The sequence below is a fragment of the Lithobates pipiens genome, unplaced genomic scaffold (assembly GCF_037356315.1).
Source record: "Lithobates pipiens isolate NorthernLeopardFrog02 unplaced genomic scaffold, aLitPip1_a1.2 Scaffold_8, whole genome shotgun sequence".
In the NCBI taxonomy this organism is placed as follows: domain Eukaryota; kingdom Metazoa; phylum Chordata; class Amphibia; order Anura; family Ranidae; genus Lithobates; species Lithobates pipiens.
The window spans coordinates 493,864,631-493,886,586 of record NW_027507903.1 but is presented as its reverse complement, the minus strand read 5'-3'; the positions used below and the strand labels follow the sequence as shown (position 1 = coordinate 493,886,586).

Below are 21,956 nucleotides of genomic sequence, written 5' to 3'. Positions count from 1 at the left end.
ACCGACAGAATTGGCTCACCAGGCTCCAGTAGACTTTAACAAAATGGTGGCCGCCTGCGCGCTGAGACAGACTCCCTGTTGCATAAATATGAATGAGATGGGTAAAAGATGGCTTCAGCTCCTGTCCTCTAGAGGTAGAGAACTCCTCAGATGCGTTTTGCCCTTTTTGGGACCTAATTGCAAAGGACTCTATGATTAAGCCCTGAAAAGGCCGAAACACTTCTGAGGAGTTCTCCGCAGGTGGAGGACAAGAGCTGACACCTTTAAATACTATAGTTTCTTGTTATATGTGGGCCTCTAGAGGCATTATGGCGGCTTTTGAAACACAATTTCTTTATAATTTATCATTGTTTTTTTTGCAGTACACTAAAGAACAGGCAGGGGAGGCTACAAAGGTGGCAATCGATGTTGGCTATCGTCATATTGACTGTGCTTTCATCTATGGCAACGAGGTGGAAGTTGGGCGGGCTATCAACGCAAAGATTGCTGATGGAACGGTGAAGAGAGAGGACATTTTCTACACCGGAAAGGTAAAGGTTCTAAAAAATTGTATGGTTAAGCAAAAACCTTAAATTTCAGCCACCAATTTGAACTGACTGTTAAACCTATTTTCTCCAATTAACTGTAAAGAAATACAATTACAGAAATACAATAATCCTGCATGCCTAGCTTTGTGGCACAAGTGAAAAAGATACATAATTAAATCCTCCATACATGTGGTTTTTGTCATTCGTGGTTTATGCGACCTGCATTATTTTCTCTTTTTTTTCATTTTTCTTTGTAATTACTCTTTGCATGCTAGGCTTGCTTAAAATTTATATATATATATATATATATATATATATATATATACATATATACATTAAACGCAAATAATCAATTAATAAATAAATAAAATATCCCCTAATGCAGTGCTTCTCTCCTGGTGTTCATGTGAATTCATGTTGTAGACTGTGCTTTTTAAGTGCATGTAAACCCTAATGCTTCCCAGTATATTGGCAATGTGTAAATTTAATGGATAAATATTTTTTCTAAATTTTTTTTCAAAGTTATCTTACCTGAACATCCTGCCAGTTACAGCACTTACTGTTTCAAGCTGACACTGGTAAACCACTGCCTTGCACATAGCAGCAACACTTTGCACATGCCATGCTCATCTTTTCAATTGACTGTTGGGCTAAAAGACCTTATACTGTAGGTGCCCAATGGCCAATTGAAGGAGCTCACGTGACAGGCTGACAAGATTGCTGCTAATTGCAATGGTAAGTAGGTAAGGCTGTCAGCATGCAACAAGAAGTGTTTTTACTAGAGAATCTTCAGGTAAGAAACTTTTCAATAGCTTCATAAAAATTATTTAAGAATATCGTATACAGTGAGGCATGATGCCAAACATACTGAAAAAATTCAATTTTCATACACCTTTAAGTCATCTTAGGGTGATTCTAGAAGCTGCTCTGTTTGTTAGGGATTCCATTGCTAGACAAGGACAAGCCGCATGATTTGGAAAACGGTATGGGACCGAAAAAAAATATATATTGCAAAGTGAGGAATAGTAAAATTGTGAGGGTGGGGAAATGATAAAAAAAAATTGAATTTGAAGAATGAAATGTAACAGTAGTATTATAAGTAGGAAGTTTTACGAAGTTGAACTTGAGCTTTGACCAGTTGAAGTCAGTGAACTACATAAAATATTTAAACTTCAGGATGCCTCATTAATCACGCTCAGTTATACAATACGGCTATTGTTCCTGATGATGCTGAGTAAATAAATCCTGTGTAGCTGGGTCTCTGTGCTTTATTTTAAATTTTGCAGTTAATCCCAGGGAAAACATGATTAGCTAGCAGCTTTAGCTCCCGTTCACATCGGCATGATTTGACATGCGATTTGACAGGTTGTTCGAAAATTATTACAACTTCATAATTCGGCACTTATAGGTGTTATATGAAATTCATGGCAAGCTTGGCAAACATATTTGGTTTTATGATTAGTCATAATAAATATAGTATATGTGAATGACCTTGTTCAATTGATCTGATATGATTCCATAGTTGCCAACATTGTAAAAAACAAAAACAAAATCTGGACTTTTTTTTGCTGTAGGTGGAGGCACACTATAATTAATGGGTGGGGCATAGGGAAAAGAAAAAGTGCGGCGCGCAAAGCGTGTGCGCCAAAGATGGGTGTGGTTTACGCAAAACAGAGGGCATGGCTTAAATGGACGTGGCTCAAATGGGGTGTGGTTGGAGTGTAAGATGAATGAGGGATGGAGAGGGAAAGGGGGGTAGAGGAAGAGGGATGGAGGGACAGCAGCCCCAGATCCTACACCACAATAGCAATGTGTATTCCAGAGTTTAACAATCAGCAGATAAAGATACTCCAAACACCTGTTAGCGCTTCAATCATCCCGCACATGGTTGTTATGGTGTCAGGATGATTGAAGCGCATTATTTCTATTATTACATTGTGATATAAAATGAAATCATTCAACTCACCATAATGCAGAATCAGTGGGAGCCCTGAGAGTGTCACCTGCCACGTCGCCTGCCATCAGATGCCATTAGGTGCCCCCAGCAGAGTCCATCCTTACATCAGGTGCCCCCAGCAGAGTCCGTCCTTACAGAGTGCCTGCTTCCATCAGGCATTCCCAGTGGAGTGCCTCTTACATCAGGTTTCCTCAGCAGAGTGCCTCTTACATCAGGTGTCCCCAGCAGAGTGCCTCTTACATCAGGTGTCCCCAGCGAAGTGCCTCTTACATCAGGTGTCCCCAGCAAATTGCCTCTTACATCAGGTGTCCGCAGGACAACTACCTCTTACATCAGGTGTCCCCAGCGGAATGCCTCTTACATCTGGTGTCCCCAGCGGAGTGCCTCTTACATCTGGTGTCCCCAGCAGAGTGCCTCTTATATCAGGTGTCCCCAGTGGAGTTACTCTTACATCAGGTGTCCCCAGGACAAGTACCTCTTACATCAGGTGTCCCCAGGACAAGTACCTCTTACATCAGGTGTTCCCAGGACAAGTACCTCTTACATCAGGTGTCCCCAATGGAGTGCCTCTTACATCAGGTGTCCTCGGCGGAGGGCCTCTTACATCAAGTGTCCCCAGCAGAGTGCCTCTTACATCAGGTGTCCCCAGCAGAGTGCCTCAAATCAGTGCCCCCAGCAGAATGTTGGCTGCAGTCTAGCTACATCTCCTCAAGAGTGGTGACAAGGGGGGAGAGGTGTGTGGATGGAGGCGTGGTGACTTGGGGTGTTACAGGCTGACTTGGGGATGGGTGGAGGCATGGTGGTGATTTGGGAGTGCAGGCATGATGGTGACCTGGGGGGTGCAGGCATGGTGGTGACTAGGCCGGAGGGGGAGCAAGTATGGTGGTGACTAGACCGGAGGGGGTGTAGGCATGGTGGTGACTAGGCTGGGGGGGTGCAGGTATGGCGGTGACTTGGGGGAGGGGGTTCAGACATGGGGGGAGTGGGATGCAGGCATGGTGTTGACATGGGGGGAGGGGGTGCAGGTATGGTGGTGACATGGGGGGGCAGGTATGGTGGTGATATGGAGGGAGGGGGCTGCAGGTATGGTGGTGATATGGGGGGTGGCAGGTTATGGTGGTGACATGGAAGGGGAGGGGGAATGAGGGTATGGTGGTGACACAAGGAGAGGAGGAAGCAGGTATGGTGGTGACACAGGGGAGGGAGGAAGCAGGTATGGTGGTGACATGGGGGAGGGAAAAGCAGGTATGGTGGTGACACGGGGGAGGGGGAAGCAAGTATGGTGGTGACACGGGGGAGGGGGGAAGCAGGTATGGTGGTGACACGGGGGGAGGGGGAAGCAGGTATGGTAGTGACATGGGGTGAGGGGAGTGCAGATATGGTGGTGACATGGGGAGGGGGGAAAGCAGGTATGGTGGTGACACGGGGGGGGGGTGTTTTTTAACCTTTTTATCACTATTTTTGTGAAATTGTAGGGGTACTTTTGTGCCCCATTACCAATTCACACGGGGGCAGGATCTGGGGGTCCCCTTGTGAAAGGGGGCTTCCAGATTCTAATAAGCCCCCTGCCCGCAGACCCCCCCAAACACCAGGCAAAGGTTGCAAGGATGAGGCCCTTCTCCCCATCAACATGGGGATAAGGTGCTTTGGGGCTTCCCAATGTTGAGGGCATGTGGCCTGGTACGGTTGAGGGGGGGTGCTCTCTCGCCCCCCCTTATTTCCTGCAGCCTGCCAGGTTGCATGCTCGGATAAAGGTAGGGTATGGATCTTTGGGGGGACCCCACGCCGTTTAAAAAATAATAAAAAATTGGTGCGAGGCTCCCCTTAAAATCCATAACAGACCTGAAGGGCCTGGTATGGAATTTAGGGGGACCCCTACGCATTTTTTTTAAATTTCGGTTTGGGGGTCCCCTGTGGGGAAATCCCAATGCCGTTTTATCAATGAACTTTTATGCGTATTGCGGACCGACAATTCATTATAGCCGCGAGCAGTTTTAAATGACTTTTTTTCCTTTAGAAATGTCATTTTTTTGTCAGACTGTCCTAAACACGGGAAACATGCGCCCCTTTACAGGCATACTATAGACACCCCCCCAGGTAAAAAATTTAAAGGAATATTACACTTTTATTGTTTCACTTTAAGCATCATTAAAATCACTGCTCCCGAAAAAACTGCTGTTTTTAAAACTTATTTTTGCATTGATACATGTCCCCTGGGGCAGGACCCAGGTCCCCAAACACTTTTTATGACAATACCATGCATATAAGCCTTTAAAATTAGCACTTTTGATTTCTCCCATAGACTTTTAAAGGGTATTCCGCGGCTTTCGAATTTGCTGCGAACATGCAAAATTGTTCTCTGTTCGGGGGAACTGGTGAACAGCCAATGTTCGAATCAAACATAAAGCTCATCCCTGTTAGCTATATATGACTTTGACTGTGTGATTGTATGGAACACCATCTTTCCATAGGAACCCACAATTTGATTTTTATAGCTTAACCCCCCTGACGGTATTCCCGAGTCTGGCTCGAGGTGGAATTTTTATTCCTAGAGCGGTAACCCCGAGCCAGACTCGGGACTGCATCGCTGGATCCAGGAGGAGGTTTACTTACCTTCTCCCTCGGATCCAGTGTTGTCTCCCCGCTGTACGAGCGAGCCGTGTCTCGCTCGATCTATCACAGAGCCGATCTCCGTGCCCTGCGAGCGTTGCGACGCACGGGGCGGAGATCGGCGCCAAATTCAAAAAGTGAAACACTCACTATACATACAGTATAATGTAATCTTACAGATTACATTGCTGTATGTAATTATGTCACATCCCCTTTGTCCCTAGTGGTCTGCCCAGTGCCCTGCATGCAGTTTTATATAATAAAATCTGTTCTTTATGCCTGGAAACTGGAGATTGTCCATAGCAACCAAACTGTCATTTTACATCAAAAATGGTTTTAGACCAGCTAGAAAACAGCGATAATAAATTGTAATCATTCGCAGAATTGAGCGATAGCGATTTGTGGGGAGATCCGTCATCAAATACTGAAAAGTAATGACAGTGACTATTCTGCAACTGAGCAAATTTCAGTGTTTTTGATTTGATTACATTATTGAATAATTTTTATTATTGTTATATTATTATTTGGTACAATTATTTATAGTTATTTATTATATTATAATTTATGATTTATGATTTCATTTTTCAAACTTTATCATACCCAGGATGTCTGCTAGACTCTGGTTTGGACAGATTTAAGAGAGTTATTCCTAAGAATTACAGGACTACAATATAAAATGCCAAATTTTCATGCAAAATAATGGTACTGCTTTTAGCACCTAAAATCCAAAATAATCATATCGCCAGGGAGGTTAAGTAAACTTTCAGTTTAAATGAGCTAAATGCTTCTTAGGTGCTTCATAGGTGTTTCAAACTGGAAGATGTTCAAAGTCTTTCTGTTGTTTTTTTTTTAGAAAGCACCCACATCCTGAGTAGAGATGAAGAGGATGACTCTTGCTCTCTGTGTGAAAGCAGTAGTTTCTTTACAGAGGTTCAACAAAACTCCTCCTGAGTCTGAGCTACACTGTCACTCTGCAATTAACAAAGCTCATGCTTCCTCTGGTTGGAGAACTCTAGCCGTGACTTAGCCTTGGCAGGGATGTGTATTACCTTTGCAGAGAGACTGCTGCTTCTACACAGAAATTCTGGCAGGGGACAGTATTTGCTACAGGTCTTTTATACAACCTCATATCACTTTTGTTAACCAAATAATTTTTGTTTACTTTTAATTTCAAGCTGTGGAGTAATAATCATGCCCCAGAAAGGGTCCGTCCAGCTCTGGAGAGCTCTCTAAAGGATCTCGGACTAGATTACATGGATCTGTTCCTAATCCACACCCCTGTGGAATTTAAGGTATGTTCACACACAGGGGCGGACTGACAACTTATGGGGCCCCCGGGCAATAGGAGATCATGGGGCCCCCTGTGTCCCTGTCCATATGCAAGCCACACAAAACACCACCTGCTTATTGCACTGTGCCCACATTACATACGTTCATCCCATCCCCCTTTAGCTACAGTGGCTGCAGCTAAGGATGTACACATGCTGCAGCAGGAATTATACCTCCTGTTGCTTTTGGTGGGTGATTGTGATCCATTCAAGTAAATAGGGCCACTCTGCAAACACCTTGCAACTTTGTGCAATGCACGAAGTTGCAGCATGCTAGTGTGGGATCCAAGCGGTTAAAGCAGGTGATGAGGAGGCAATACAAATCTTAACCCTTTTTTTCGCTGTACTGCACAAGGTTGCACGGCCTTTTGCAGAGCAGCCCCATTCACTTGAATGGGTTACGCTTGGCAGGCACTACACCGGATAAGTGTGACAGGGTGTATAATCCCTGCTGCAAATGCAACATGTGTAAACCCCTGGCCACTACAGTTAAAGGGGGTGTGGTTGGGGGTGAGAAAAAAAAGAGGGCTCGACTATGAGGTTTTACCACCCCCCAAACTGTGAATGTAAATGGACTCCTGAGATAAGGACAGAGATGGGCCCCTGGGATGAGAGCAGAGAGGGGGTCATGGGATGAGAGCAGAGAGGGGGTCCTGAGATGACAAAAGAAAGGGGGCCCAGGGATGACAGCAAAGAGGGGGTCCTGAGATGAGAGCAGAAAAGGGGCCCAGGGATGACAGCAGAGAGGGGGGCCTGTGATAACAGCAGAGAGAGGGTCCTGAGATGAGAGCAGAGAGGGGGTCCTGGGATGAGAGCAGAAAGGGGGCCCAGGGATGACAGCAGAGAGGGGGGCCTGGGATGACAGCAGAGAGGGGGTTCTGAGATGAGAGCAGAAAGGGGGTCCAGGGATGACAGCAGAGAGGGGGCCCAGGGATGACAGCAGAGAGGGGGTCCTGGGATGACAGCAGAGATGGAGCCCTGGGATGAGAGCACAGAGGGGGTCCTGGGATGAGAGAACAGAGGGGGTCCTGGGTTGATAGCACAGAGGGGGTCCTGGGACGAGAGCACAGAGGGGGTCCTGGGACGAGAGCACAGAGGGGGTCCTGTGACGAGAGCACAGAGGGGGCCCTGAGACGAGAGCACAGAGGGGGCCCTGGGACGAGAGCCCAGAGGGGGTGTTTTGGGATGAGAGCAGAGAGGGGGTCATGGGATGAGAGCAGAGAGGGGGTCCTGAGATGACAAAAGAAAGGGGGCCCAGGGATGACAGCAGAGAGGGGGTCCTGAGATGAGAGCAGAAAAGGGGCCCAGGGATGACAGCAGAGAGGGGGGCCTGTGATAACAGCAGAGAGGGGGTCCTGAGATGAAAGCAGAGAGGGGGTCCTGGGATGACAGCAGAGAGGTGGTTCTGAGATGAGAGCAGAAAGGGGGCCCAGGGATGACAGCAGAGAAGGGGCCCTGGGATGAGAGCACAGAGGGGGTCCTGGGATGAGAGAACAGAGGGGGTCCTGGGTTGAGAGCACAGAGGGGGTCCTGGGACGAGAGCACAGAGGGGGTCCTGGGACGAGAGCACAGAGGGGGTCCTGTGACGAGAGCACAGAGGGGGTCCTGTGACGAGAGCACAGAGGGGGCCCTGGGACGAAAGCACAGAGGGGGCCCTGGGATGAGAGCACAGAGGGGGCCCTGGGATGAGAGCCCAGAGGGGTCCTGGGACGAGAGCATAGAGGGGGTATTTTGGGATGAGAGCAGAGAGGGGGGTCCTGGGATTAGAGCAGAGAGGGGGGTCCTGGGATTAGAGCAGAGAGGGGGGTCCTGGGATGAGAGCAGAGGGGGGGGGGTCCTGGGATGAGAGCAGAGAGGGGGGGCCCTGGATGACAGCAGAGTGGGGGGGGCTGGGATGAGAGCAGAGAGGGGGCCCTTGGGATAAGAGCAGAAAGGGGGGTCCTGGGATGAGAGCAGAGAGGGGGGGCCCTGGATGACAGCAGGGGGGGGCCCTGGATGACAGCAGAGGGGGGGGCCCTGGATGACAGCAGAGAAGGGGCCCCTGGATGACAGCAGAGAGGGGGGGCCCTGGGATGACAGCAGAGAGGGGGGTCCTCGGATGACAGCAGAGAGGGGGGTCCTCGGATGACAGCAGAGAGGGGGGTCCTCGGATGACAGCAGAGAGGGGGGTCCTCGGATGACAGCAGAGATGGAAGTCCTGGGATGACAGCAGAGAGGGGAGTCCTGGGATGACAGCAGAGAGGGGTCCTGGGATGACAGCAGAGTGGGGGGGGCCCTGGGAGGACAGAAGAGAGGGGGGGCCCTGGGATGACAGCAGAGAGGGGGGTCTTCGGATGACAGCAGAGAGGAGGGTCCTCGGATGACAGCAGAGAGGGGGGTCCTGGATGACAGCAGAGAGGGGGGTCCTGGATGACAGCAGAGAGGGGGGTCCTCGGATGACAGCAGAGAGGGGGTCCTCGGATGACAGCAGAGAGGGGGGTCCTGGATGACAGCAGAGAGGGGGGTCCTCGGATGACAGCAGAGAGGGGGGTCCTCGGATGACAGCAGAGAGGGGAGTCCTGGGATGACAGCAGAGAGGGGAGTCCTGGGATGACAGCAGAGAGGGGAGTCCTGGGATGACAGCAGAGAGGGGTCCTGGGATGACAGCAGAGTGGGGGGGGCATGGGATGAGAGCAGAGAGGGGGTCCTGGGATGACAGCAGAGGGAGGCCCTGGATGACAGCAGAGAGGGGGGGGCTGGATGACAGCAGAGAGGGGGGCCCTGGGATGACAGCAGAAAGGGGTCTTGGGATGACAACAGAGTGGGGGGGCATGGGATGAGAGCAGAGAGGGGGGTCCTGGGATGACAGCAGAGGGGGGGCCTGGATGACAGCGGAGAGGGGGGGGGCCCTGGATGACAGCAGAGAGGGGGGCTGGGATGTGAGCAGAGAGGGGGGGTCCTGGAATGACAGCAGGGAGGGGGGCTGGATGACAGTAGAGGGGGGCTGGATGACAGCAGAGAGGGGAGCCCTGAGATAAGAGCAGAGAGGGGGGGTCCTGGGATGAGAGCAGAGAGGGGGGGCCCTGGATGACAGCAGAGGGGGGGCCCTGGATGACAGCAGAGAGGGGGGGCCCTGGGAAGACAGCAGAGAGGGGGGGCCCTGGGATGACAGCAGAGAGGGGGGTCTTCGGATGACAGCAGAGAGGGGGGTCCTCGGATGACAGCAGAGAGGGGGGTCCTCGGATGACAGCTGAGAGGGGGGTCCTCAGATGACAGCAGAGAGGGGAGTCCTGGGATGACAGCAGAGAGGGGCGTCCTGGGATGACAGCAGAGAGGGGTCCTGGGATTACAACAGAGTGGGGGGGGGGTGTGGGATGAGAGCAGAGAGGGGGGTCCTGGGATGACAGCAGAGGGGGGGCCTGGATGACAGCAGAGAGGGGGGGCCCTGGATGACAGCAGAGAGGGGAGGGCTGGATGACAGCAGCAGAGAGGGGGGCCCTGGGATGACAGCAGAGAGGGGGGCCCTGGGATGACAGCAGAGAGGGGGGGCCCTGGATGACAGCAGAGAGGGGAAGGCTGGATGACAGCAGAGAGGGGAGGGCTGGATGACAGCAGCAGAGAGGGGGGCCCTGGGATGACAGCAGAGAGGGGGGCCCTGGGATGACAGCAGAGAGGGGGGCCCTGGGATGACAGCAGAGAGGGGTCCTGGGATGACAACAGAGTGGGGGGGCGTGGAATGAGAGCAGAGAGGGGGGTCCTGGGATGACAGCAGAGGGGGGGGCCTGGATGACAGCAGAGAGGGGGGGCCCTGGATGACAGCAGAGAGGGGAGGGCTGGATGACAGCAGAGAGGGGGGCCCTGGGATGACAGCAGAGAGGGGGGCCCTGGGATGACAGCAGAGAGGGGGGTCCTGGAATGACAGCAGAGGGCGGGGGGCTGGATGACAGCAGAGAGGGGAGGGCTGGGTGACAGCAGAGAGGGGGGTCCTGGGTGACAGCAGAGAGGGGGGCCCTGGGATGACAGCAGAGAGGGGGGCCTGGGATGACAGCAGAGAGGGGGGTCCTGGGATGACAGCAGAGAGGGGGGCCCTGGGATGACAGCAGAGAGGGGGGCCCTGGGATGACAGCAGAGAGGGGGGCCCTGGGATGACAGCAGAGAGGGGGGCCCTGGGATGACAGCAGAGAGGGGGGGCCCTGGGATGACAGCAGATAGGGGGGCCCTGGGATGACAGCAGAGAGGGGGGGCTGGATGACAGAAGAGAGGGGGGCCCTGGGATGACAGCAGAGAGGGGGTCCTGGGTGACAGCAGAGAGGGGGGGGCTAGATGACAGCAGCAGAGAGGGGTTCCTGGATGACAGCAGAGAGGGGGTCCTGGGTGACAGCAGAGAGGGGGGCCCTGGGACAAGAGGTAAGCAGCATCTCTTTGGTTTTGGGGAGTGTAACAGGATATGTGCTGTGGGATACTTTTGGATTGGGATTGGGTAAAGGACTTGACCTAATAGGGGGATCAGATTTGAAATCTCCCCACACCACCCCACCTTGCAGCACAAGTCCACTGCTCTCCAAAAGCAACCCCCACCATCACCACTCAGTGTGTGCATCCTGACCCCCCCACCCTCCTTCCTTGTTACTGTGATGGTCACAGTGTGTCCCCCTCCCCTATCAACAAACTATATACACACACCACAGATGACCAGCACAGCTCTTGCAGTGGATGTCTTTCCTCCCCGGCTCCTCCCACCTCCTGTCTGTGTACACCGAAGTCAAGGAGGAGGATCCTCTGTGAGCTCTTTCTGTGTGATGTGTGTAGGCTCAGTGGGGAGAGATGCCAGTGTTGGCTGTTAGTAATAGAGAGGAACGATCGCTGCGCGGGGAACCCGGGCACCCTGCAACACATGTGGGGAAGGTGTCCTGACTCTGAGTGCTCACGCTAGCGTGCCCCTGTCGGACCAGTTACCGGAGCTCCAGCACTGGGCTCCATGATCAACACAGAGTACCAGGAGCCTCTCATGGGGCCCCCGGGCAGTGCCTGAGTGCCCTAATGGTCAGTCCGCCCCTGTTCACACATCATCCCTATACAGGCATGACAGTGATTACATTTAAAACGCAGGGCCCAATTAGAAGTAAATTTTCTTTGCTCTGACTATTTTCTGTGATATTCAAAATATATGTCTTAATATACTTAATAAGACTAAATAAAAAACTAAAAATTATTATTTCCCATGTCGTTAGATAATTCTGAAATATTGAACATGATTATTTCATATTTATAAACACCAGCCAGCTACTTATTTTCATACTGGTTGTTCACTAGGCACTCATCTAGATTTTTTTTTGATGATTGAAACAGACAGGTTTATTCAGTAATACAAAGACCATCCAAGTATTGCACAGGATCCATAGATATCAATTAGTGCTAAACTTTCAGTGTTCTAAGCTCACTAAAGTTGAACTTTAGTTGGTAATTTTATTTTTGTATTTCTTGTCTCAAAAAGAGACAAGAATCAGATTTTTTTTTTTAATCCAAAGAAACTTTATTAAGAATTCAACATTATAGAAACATAATCATATTTTTAATTCAGTATTATGATTACGATAAGATAGGCTTAGGTTGCAGATGGTTTGGTCATAACACTGCTTTTTTAAATGCCCCACTTTGACAGTGGGTGTATCACTGAGGACTGATTCTCCACATTGTCTTTTCTTCTCCCTCTTTCTTCCCAGCCTGGAGATGATCCATTTCCCAAAGACGAAAATGGAAAATTTATTTTTCACAACACTGATATCCGGGATACCTGGAAGGTAAACTGGGAAATTTGGTCATTGATTCTGGGCTCAGTAAAACCTCATATAAGTGTAGCACTAACCCCCGAAGGAGCTGCTGGTTTTATTTGGGCTTACCGTTACCTCATCTGCTCGCCTCTCCGTCACAGGGGTTCCATTAGAAAATAGCCTGAATGATGTTGAATCCCACACTTAGTCCTTTTTTTAATATTTATTCAAGATAAGCACAAAAGTCCTTCAATAGAGGGTCAGAGGATAAAGGGGAGTTCATGCACCTAGTAATTGCGGGTTAGAGGTATCGGTCAGAGGACAAACAGCTCCACAGACTGGATGCAGCAACCATCAGATAAGCCCCTCTCACTTGACCTAGCAGCCGATGAGATGCTCAACAGAGTCCCTGCCACAGACTTGTCAGTTAAACTTAATAAATCTTGAGAGTTTATAAAAACTACCATACAGTACCAGATTCTTTCAGCTGACCCAGCGATACTGTATGGCTGTTGATCCGGGTTGCATCCTTTAACTGGGTTTCCAGGCTCCTCCAGAGACACCAGCCTTGCGCTCGGTCCTCTACCAAAAAAGTCCTCCCCTGGATCCTCCAGTTTTCTTGGCTTCTCCCCACAGGCAAGACAACACAGGACCCCTGGATCAGTAGGCCCCAAGACTGTTGTGGACCTACCCTCTCAGTTGCCCCGCCTCAGGCCAGCTGGCCCTGAGGCGCATAACCACGTGGCACAGACCCCAAGCCAGGAGGGTCAGGAGGGCCATGAGGTCAGGATAGCGGACCCTGCAGAAGAACCATCAAAAATGGCGTCGGTACCTTAAATACCCTCTTCCAGAATGCACAGCAGGGAAGACACTCCCACTGAGCCATTTCTGAGCAAGAGGTAGTGTTCAATGCATGCAGCCTGCTGCATTTCCACACTTACCGGCGATGACAGCGATACCTACGGTCAAGTGGGAACCAGTGCAACCCAGTCTGAGCCAACTACAGCTTCAGACAACGAAATTTGAAAAAAAATAATAGTGTCTGCCCATCAGGAGCAGGGCGCTACATAAGTTTTGCTGTCAATTCAATATTTTTTATTTAAATCTTCAGGTTTTCATTAAAGTAATATATGAAGGTCCTGTACTGAAGGTCTGTAATTGGGCACTTCCTGTGCGGGGTAGCACCACTCTGCCCCCGTTTCCCAATTGTGATCTATGTTATCTAACTGTCACACAATCAATACATTTGGCTGGATTAGGCTTTAACTTAAACAGGCAGAAAGGGTTCTCTTATTGCACTGTATGTCCTGTAAAAATATGTAATACTGCTCCACGGATATTGGTTGTGCTGACATAGTAGACTGTTCAAAAAGAGGGTTGAATCTGTTTCTAAATACACACAAACTAAATGATTTCTAATATTTATAACCAATAATTTTGTATTATGTTGATTACGCAAGTATTTGGTTCCTTTAAGGTGCCAGGAAGGATTTTGTTTTTATTCAAAAAATTCAATCACACTTTATGTATATCTGATTTTTATTTTTATTTTTTTTTTACTTTGTAACTGGTGATTTCCAGGCTTTGGAGGCTTGTAAAGATGCTGGACTGGTAAGATCAATCGGAATGTCTAACTTTAATTGCAAACAACTGGATCTGATCCTCAATGCACCGGGACTGAAGTATAAACCTGTCTGTAACCAGGTAATTATAGTGATTAAATGGGGAGAGACTTTAGGGAACAAAGCTATTGTATATGTAAAAAGATGATGCAATAAAAAGACTATACAAGTTTAAGCCATTATAGCAGTGCTTATGTCAATCTGAGTATCTATGACATGTTTATATACAATTCCTTGTACACAAAATATAACAATCGTTAGATAAATAGATAAATCAGTCCCATGAAGTGATTTCGGGTGAGTAAAGCAAAAAATTTAAGGTGATAAAAGTTCATTAATCCATGCACCAAACACCAGGCTTTTCACCACGTGGATAAAAACGCTCCCCTTTGGGGTTAAACTCATCATACGTCTGGTAAAATCAAGCATCCAGAATATATTTTTGTTTCCACTTCTCAAGGGCATCCACTGATTAACTTTATTCTATAGAGCAGTGGTCATCAACCCTGTCCTCAGGGCTCACCAACAGGCCAGGTTTGCAAGATAACTGAAATACATCACAGGTGATATGATTTGCTGCTCAGTGATTGCAGTATTCTAGTCTGCATCTCCCCAAGGTAATACATAAAACCTGGCCTGTTAGTGGGCCCAGAGGACAGGGTTGATGACCACTGCTATAGAGTATGAACAGCTCCAATATACCAGGGTCATGTGAAAAGATAATTCACATAGGGTAATGCTGTTTAAATTGTTTTATTGAAGCCATATAACAACCCCCTTACAGAATATACATACAAGATATAATAAAGTATGAAGCATAAATGCACACCATAGCGTTGCCACCAATTGCTAGCAACGAGAAGACATCTGTGTCAATGGAAACCGCCACGCTTGGCTGCTTCCTAGTTCCCCACCTGTCAGTGACCTGCAAACGTCAGTTCCGGATATTGTGGAGATCACGCAACTTACGCGTTTCGTCACTTCCGACTTTGTCTGCGGGCGTGATCTCCACAGCAAGCTGGCACAATTTAAACAGAATGGATACGCAAACTCACCAGCTGATTAGGATGAAGCTAACTCCTCCCAATACTCCAGCACAGTACAGAGACAAATGCTGCATATGGGACAGATGTCCATCCCCGCTTGGACGAGCAGTGCATCACGCTCAACCGTAATAGTTTGCACATTGTCTATATATGTTTCCAGGTTTCTATCACACAAAACTGCTTCAGCAACATAATCTTTCTATTATTAAATGATAATTCAGTTGTTAAAAATAAAATAAAAAGGCATCTAATGAAAAATCATGTGATATGGCCAAATTACATCTAGATAAATATGAATGATAACAGCGGCAGATTACTGTTCTCAAATGAATGCAAAGATTAATAAATGCAGATCAAAATTACTAAATTCCATATTTATACCTGGGAGGCATCCGTAAAATACTAATAAAAATATATCCATAGGTTAAACTTAATGTACTAAATAAATTTGCATACATAAAATCGCTGTCATGGTTATGCAGTGATCTTCCTCTGTTTGCTTACCTCTCCTCATGTGTTCAGACTAAGAGGCCAGCCACTTCCACCTGGTGGTTTTTATAACCTCTCCTCTAAGCATGGCTCCACCCCAGGCCCTATCAGGGAACCCTATATTAACCTGTGCACTGCAAGCCAGCGGTGCTGATCAACCATTGTGTATTCACTGTGTGTTTGGCTTCCTGCTTGCCGTGTGCGCTATGTTTGTTACTGACCTTGGCGTTTTCTCAGCGATTCCTGTCTGCTTGTGATCTTGACCTTTTTGGCATGTGCCGACCATCCCTGCCTGCCTGTGACCCTGAACCTTTGGCGTGTACTCTGTTGTTCCTGTCTGCTAGTTGCCCTGACCTCTGCCTTATCCCTTTACTATCCTTGTTGTTTCAGCCTGCTGCTTCCTTCTCCTGTAGTCTACTGTGAGCGTGAGCCGCGAGACACTAGGGGCCGCGACCTGGAGCCAGACTGCAGTGAAAGTCCATCCTCACCACTGGAGGCTCTGGCGAACACCCGCTGGCTCTTAGACTCCGCGCCCTGGGGAATCTATGCTTTAGCCCCCACTGGGATCTGTGTTAGTGATCCAGTAGACCTGTGTCCTGAATATCCCTGGGTAAAATCTGCAGCAGTCAGTCCTAAGGTCCACTACCTAGCGGTGCACTTCCGACTCCTATGGACTGCAGCTGTCATCTGGTCTCAGGTGACAATCGCATAACCATATTTAAATTAAGTAAGACCAATTTCCTCAGAAAAGTGGGACTTTGAATGGATCAAAGACAGAAAAAATATTGTAGAAAAATAATTTAATTTATTGTTACATGGATAGACAACTCATGGTGAAAAACACAATACAAAGCATTGGATAAAACCAAGACATGTACATAAAAAACATAGAATTAAAAGACCAACTATGAATCAAAGCCCAGAGATCATCCAACACGTTTTGAAAAACACACATGGTTTTTATCTTTTTCATGGACTAAACTGAGCTTAATATTTTCAAAATGGTAAGTCGGATCTATAGTGATAAAATAAATATCATCACAAACATGTACATAATAATTGAAACATAATCATGTGAGACAGCATGACCTACAACAGGTTTACATACAATGATGCTGACCACTGCTAGGAGCATTTCACCAACACGAATGCAATAATTCAGTTAGGAAAAAAGAGGAGGAATCAGGGGAGGATGTCCAACCATCCCAAGCACCCGTAGATGCAAATATTTGCCCAAAGAATATGCTGCAGTGAGCAGGGAAAAGTTTAAATCGCCAGGACTGTCTGAAAGTTAATCTAAATGGAAAACAAAATGATTCCTCCTCTTTTTTCCTAACTGAATTATCAAATTCGTGTTGGTGAAACGCTCAAGCGGTCAATACTTGCTTGGGAATTTGGCACCCATGGCTACACCTCTCCGTTGGGGAAAAAAATTGTTTCCCTACCAAAAATAGTTATGGGATAAACAAAAATCTGTGTCTGTCAGAAAAAACTTTTTGATTATGGGGTAGATCATCACGTTGGCTCAATGGCCAATTTAAAGCTAAGAGGGCATCCTCATGTTGTATTATCGTATAAAAGGATGATACATCTGTAGTGTCCAATAGTACCTCATCTTTTCCCGTTTAAAAGGTTCTTGGTGTCTTTCAAATAAGATCTAGTTCTTATTGCACTCTTATGAAGAAAGTGGTTTAAATATTGACCCATTCTAGACACCACAGCACCTATACTGTTCACAATAGGTCTTGCTGGGGGTGAATAGGGTCTTTGTGTATCTTCGGAAGAGCGTAAATCGTCGGGATACGACAATTGCTAGACACTAAAAAATATTTTATTAGACAGAACACCAGTACTAAATCCCTTATTCATGAAGATATCTAGTTGATTTCATGGTCTATTGGGATCATGGTCTAATTTTTGATACGTCTCAGAGTCAGCAAGCATCTCTGAGTAGTGATGGACGAACTTCCGACGGGACGTTTCGCGAACGCGAAACGCGAACGGACACAAACGTTCGCGAAAACGACCGTTCGCCGCGGGCTCCATTGACTTCAATGGGAGGCGAATTTCGCAAACCTTTAGGTCGAATTTGCGGCCACGGGGTAATTATTAGGGGGTAGCACGTAGTCCCACCACCTGGACAATAGCATAATACATGTATGAGGTGAATTTGGGATCGATAACTACAAGCATTTTTTTTTTATTTGGGAAATTGTTCTGACAATTCAGGACTATGGAGCTAATGAAGGCAATGGAGGAGAGGGAAGGTCAGGGACCAGGGTAGGCAAACAAGAGGGTGCAGGAGATACAGAGCACTGACAGCAGCACCGTAATACAGAGCACTGACATCAGCACCGTGACATACAGCGCTGACAGCAGCTCCGTGACATACAGCGCTGACAGCAGCTCCGTGACATACAGCGCTGACAGCAGCTCCGTGACATACAGCGCTGACAGCAGCTCCGTGACATACAGCGCTGACAGCAGCTCCGTGACATACAGCGCTGACAGCAGCACCGTGACATACAGCGCTGACAGCAGCTCCGTGACATACAGCGCTGACAGCAGCTCCGTGACATACAGCGCTGACAGCAGCTCCGTGACATACAGCACTGACAGCAGCTCCGTGACATACAGCGCTGACAGCAGCTCCGTGACATACAGCGCTGACAGCAGCACCGTGACATACAGCGCTGACAGCAGCTCCGTGACATACAGCGCTGACAGCAGCTCCGTGACATACAGCGCTGACAGCAGCTCCGTGACATACAGCGCTGACAGCAGCTCCGTGACATACAGCGCTGACAGCAGCTCCGTGACATACAGCGCTGACAGCAGCTCCGTGACATACAGCGCTGACAGCAGCTCCGTGACATACAGCGCTGACAGCAGCTCCGTGACATACAGCGCTGACAGCAGCTCCGTGACATACAGCGCTGACAGCAGCACCGTAAGCAGCCCCAGGAGGAAGTCAGCACAGCACAGGGATGGTGTGATCCCCTCATAATAAGAACCCCCAGGAGGAAGTCAGCACAGCACAGGGATGGTGGGAGCCCCTCATAATAAGAACACCCAGGAGGAAGTCAGCACAGCACAGGGATGGTGGGAACCCCTCATAATAAGCAGCCCCAGTAGAAATATGACACCGCTCAACCTCTTCAAAGAGGAGGGTAGGGGCATATAGTACGGTGTGCTTTTTTGGGTCAGGGAAGTGAGCCAAATGAATTAAGAAGGTCTGTGTGCTTGATTCCAAAAATTGTTTATAGACATATACATGGTCTACTGATCACATGTGTTGAATTCCTCCGAGATCCATGCCTCATTCATTTTTAGAAATGTGAGGTAGTTAACACTGTGGTGAGCTAGGCGAGTACGCTTATCGGTCACAATCCCCCCTGCTGCGCTGAACGTCCTTTCGGACAGGACACTGGATGAGGGGCAAGCCAACAGTTCGATTGCAAATTGGGCAAGCTCTGGCCAGAGGTCAAGCCTGCCCACCCAGTAGTCTAGGGGTTCATCACTCCTCAGAGCGTCCACATCGGCCGTTAACCCAATGTAGTCGGACACCTGACGGTCTAGGCGTTCCCTGATGCTGGATCCGGATGACACCTGTCGATGGGTCGGCTGAAAGAATGACCTCATATCCGAAGTCACCAACACATCTTCAAACCGGCCTCTTCTTGCAGGCGCTGTTGGATTGGTACCCGCAAATCCTTCTCTGGGAGTGGGAATTGCTCCTCTGCCAGCGCACGCAAAAGCAGAATGCAGCATTTCTCGAAGCAAGGCCTGGAAGTGCTGCATTCTGACAGCCCTCTGCGACGGCGGTAACATTTCCGCCATTTTGTGTTTGTACCGGGGGTCTAAGTACGTTGCCACCCAGTACTGGTCCTTGACCCTCATGCTTTTTATACGGGGGTCCCTATTAAAACACTGGAGCATGAAGGCCCCCATTTGCACTAAAGTGGAAGCGGTGTGGTGGCCTGGCTCCTGCTCATCATCCAGGATAATGTCGTCCTCTTCATTCTCCTCTCCCCATCCTCGCACAACAGGGATCCCAGAAAGGTTTAAAGCATGCTCTTCTTGCTCCTGCTCATCCGCCCCGGCACCATCCTCCTCTGACTCCTCATCAGACTCCTGTTGTTGACTTGTCTCAGATAGAGTAGCCCCCCCTGGGAATTCATCCAGCATTGCGACTTCCTCATCTTCCCGCTCCTGCTCCTCCACAGCCTGATCAATGACACGACGCAATGCACGCTCCAGAAAGAAGGCATAAGGTACCATGTCACTGATGGCGCCATGGCTGCGACTGACCAGTTTGGTGATCTCCTCAAATGGCCGCAGAAGTCTGCATGTGTCGCGCATGAGCAGCCACTGGCGCGGTGAAAAAAAACCCAGCTCCCCAGAACCGTTTCTTTCGCAGAGTTCATACAGGTAGACGTTAACTGCACGTTTCTGCTGGAGCAGCCTATCAAGCATATAGAAGGTTGAGTTCCATCGCGTCGGGCAATCGCAAATAAGACGTCTGACCGGCAGATGGTGTCGCCGCTGAATGTCAGCAAGGCGAGCCATGGCCGTGTAAGATCTTCTGAAATGGGCCGAGATTTTCCTTGCCTGCCGCAAGATGTCCTGGACCCCAGGGTATTTGACAAGGAATCGCTGCACGACCAAGTTTAAGACGTGTGCCATGCACGGCACGTGCGTGATTTTGCCCTGTTTCAATGCGCTAAGCAGATTGGCACCGTTGTCACACACCACTTTACCAACTGTCAAATTGAGCGGTGTTAGCCACTCATCTGCCTGTGAACGCAAAGCTGAAAGGAGTGCCGGGCCAGTGTGGCTCTTTGCTTCCAGGCACAACAGACGCAGCACGGCATGGCAACGTCTCACCTGGCATGTGGAATAGGTTCTGGGGAGCTTGGGCGGTGCAGTGGAAGAGACGCTAGCAGCGGAAAAGGAGGAGGCAGCTGAGGAGGAGAGGGAGGAGGATGGAGTAGGAGGAGGAGAAGAAGAGTCAGGCCTGCATGCAATCCGTGGCGGTAAAACCAAATCTACACGGGTGCCACGGGTTACATGCTTGACGGCCGTCAGAAGGTTCACCCAGTGGGCAGTAAAACTGATATACCTTCCCTGCCCGTGTTTGCTAGACCACGTGTCTGTGGTCAGATGTATCTTGGCACCGACACTGTGTGCCAGAGATACATTCACTTGCCGCTGAACATGGCCATATAGCTCTGGGATGCCCTTCTCTGAGAAATACTTCCTTCCTGGGACCTTCCATTGTGGTGTTCCAATGGCCACAAATTTGCGAAAGGCCTCCGAGTCCACCAGTTTATATGGCAGTAGTTGGCGGGCTATGAGTTCTGACAAGCCAGCCGCCAACCGTTGGGCAAGAGGGTTATCCGGCGTCATCATTTTTTTACGCTCAAACATTAGGCCCACGGAAGCCTGCCTTTTTGCAGAAAAATGTGAGCTTGGCGTGATGGAAGGTGGAGTGGAGGACAATTGTGAGGAGAGAGGAGAAGGAGAAGTAGAAGACGAGGCTGGACGGTGAGAGCCTGCAGTGTGGCTTTGTGTGTTCCGTTGCTCCCACTGGGCTCGGTGATGGCTGCTCATGTGCCTTCTTAAGGCGGTCGTCCCTAGGTGAGTATTGGGCTTACCGCGACTAACGCGTTGACTGCAAAGATTGCAGATGGCAACGCTATTGTCAGCAGCGGACACGTTAAAAAAAGCCCACACTGCGGAGCCATGTGCCGGTGTCCTGGGAGCGCCAGATGTGACCGTACATGGTCGATGACTCGCTCCTGATACATTTGCAGTCTGCTTTGTCCCTGCTGTGCAATGTAAGTCATTGCTGCTTCTCCTCCCTATCTGCTGGTCCATATCTCCCTCTGAACTCCCCTCCTCTTCCTCTCTTGTGGGCACCCACGTGACATCACTAGACACGTCATCATCAACGTCACCTTCCCCACCGCTATAAGTAGAGTAGGCAGCAACACCGGGGACCAACCTCCTCCTTGGGCTGATCTGGGTACTGGCGTCAGACTGCTGAGTAGCGCTTGTTGCTACCTCCTCTTCCTGATCCAATACCAAGAGTGGCTGCGCATCAGAAATGTCCTCTTGATATGGATCGGAAAATAATTCCAGTGACTCAAGCGGAAGGTATGTGGTGGTGGTGGTGGTGGTCGTGTTGTTGGTGGTAGTGTCTTTGGGGGTGCACATAGCAGAGAGTGAAGAAGAGGGTGCAGATCGAGAGGATGAGGAGGGTGCAGAAGAGTAAGGCTGAGCGAGCCACTCAACCAAGTCTGGTGCATCCTTTAAAGTAATTGAACGCACCTTCTGCAACTTCCCACTTTGGCTCAAGCCTGTTGCTCCTGCCCTACCCCTACCACCCCTGCGGAAGGGCCTGCCTCTTCCTCTGCATGTCATTTTTTAAATGACCCTGTGACAAAACTCTTAGTCCCTATACCGCTGAAGGACTGCTGCAGTATAGGTGAGCGGTCAGCAGTGGTGCACGTCAACCCTATCTATTGTGGACCTATAGCGGTCCTTACAGAACAGCAGACTGTACCGCACTCAAGCCTATGTACCGTAGCACCCTATACCAAGTTACCAGTCCTTATAAGAACT

General features: G+C 49.1%; 1 protein-coding gene across 1 annotated transcript in view; it reads left to right on the top strand.

Moving 5' to 3' along the window:
* Positions 1 to 21,956, top strand: part of LOC143960479 (aldo-keto reductase family 1 member C1-like) — a 44,487-nt gene that overhangs the window by 9,595 nt on the left and 12,936 nt on the right. Inside the window, exons 2-5 of the mRNA XM_077469126.1 lie at positions 363 to 530; positions 6,270 to 6,386; positions 12,125 to 12,202; positions 13,754 to 13,876. Coding sequence (XP_077325252.1) covers positions 363 to 530; positions 6,270 to 6,386; positions 12,125 to 12,202; positions 13,754 to 13,876 — 486 coding nt within the window. The remainder of the gene's footprint in view (positions 1 to 362; positions 531 to 6,269; positions 6,387 to 12,124; positions 12,203 to 13,753; positions 13,877 to 21,956) is intronic.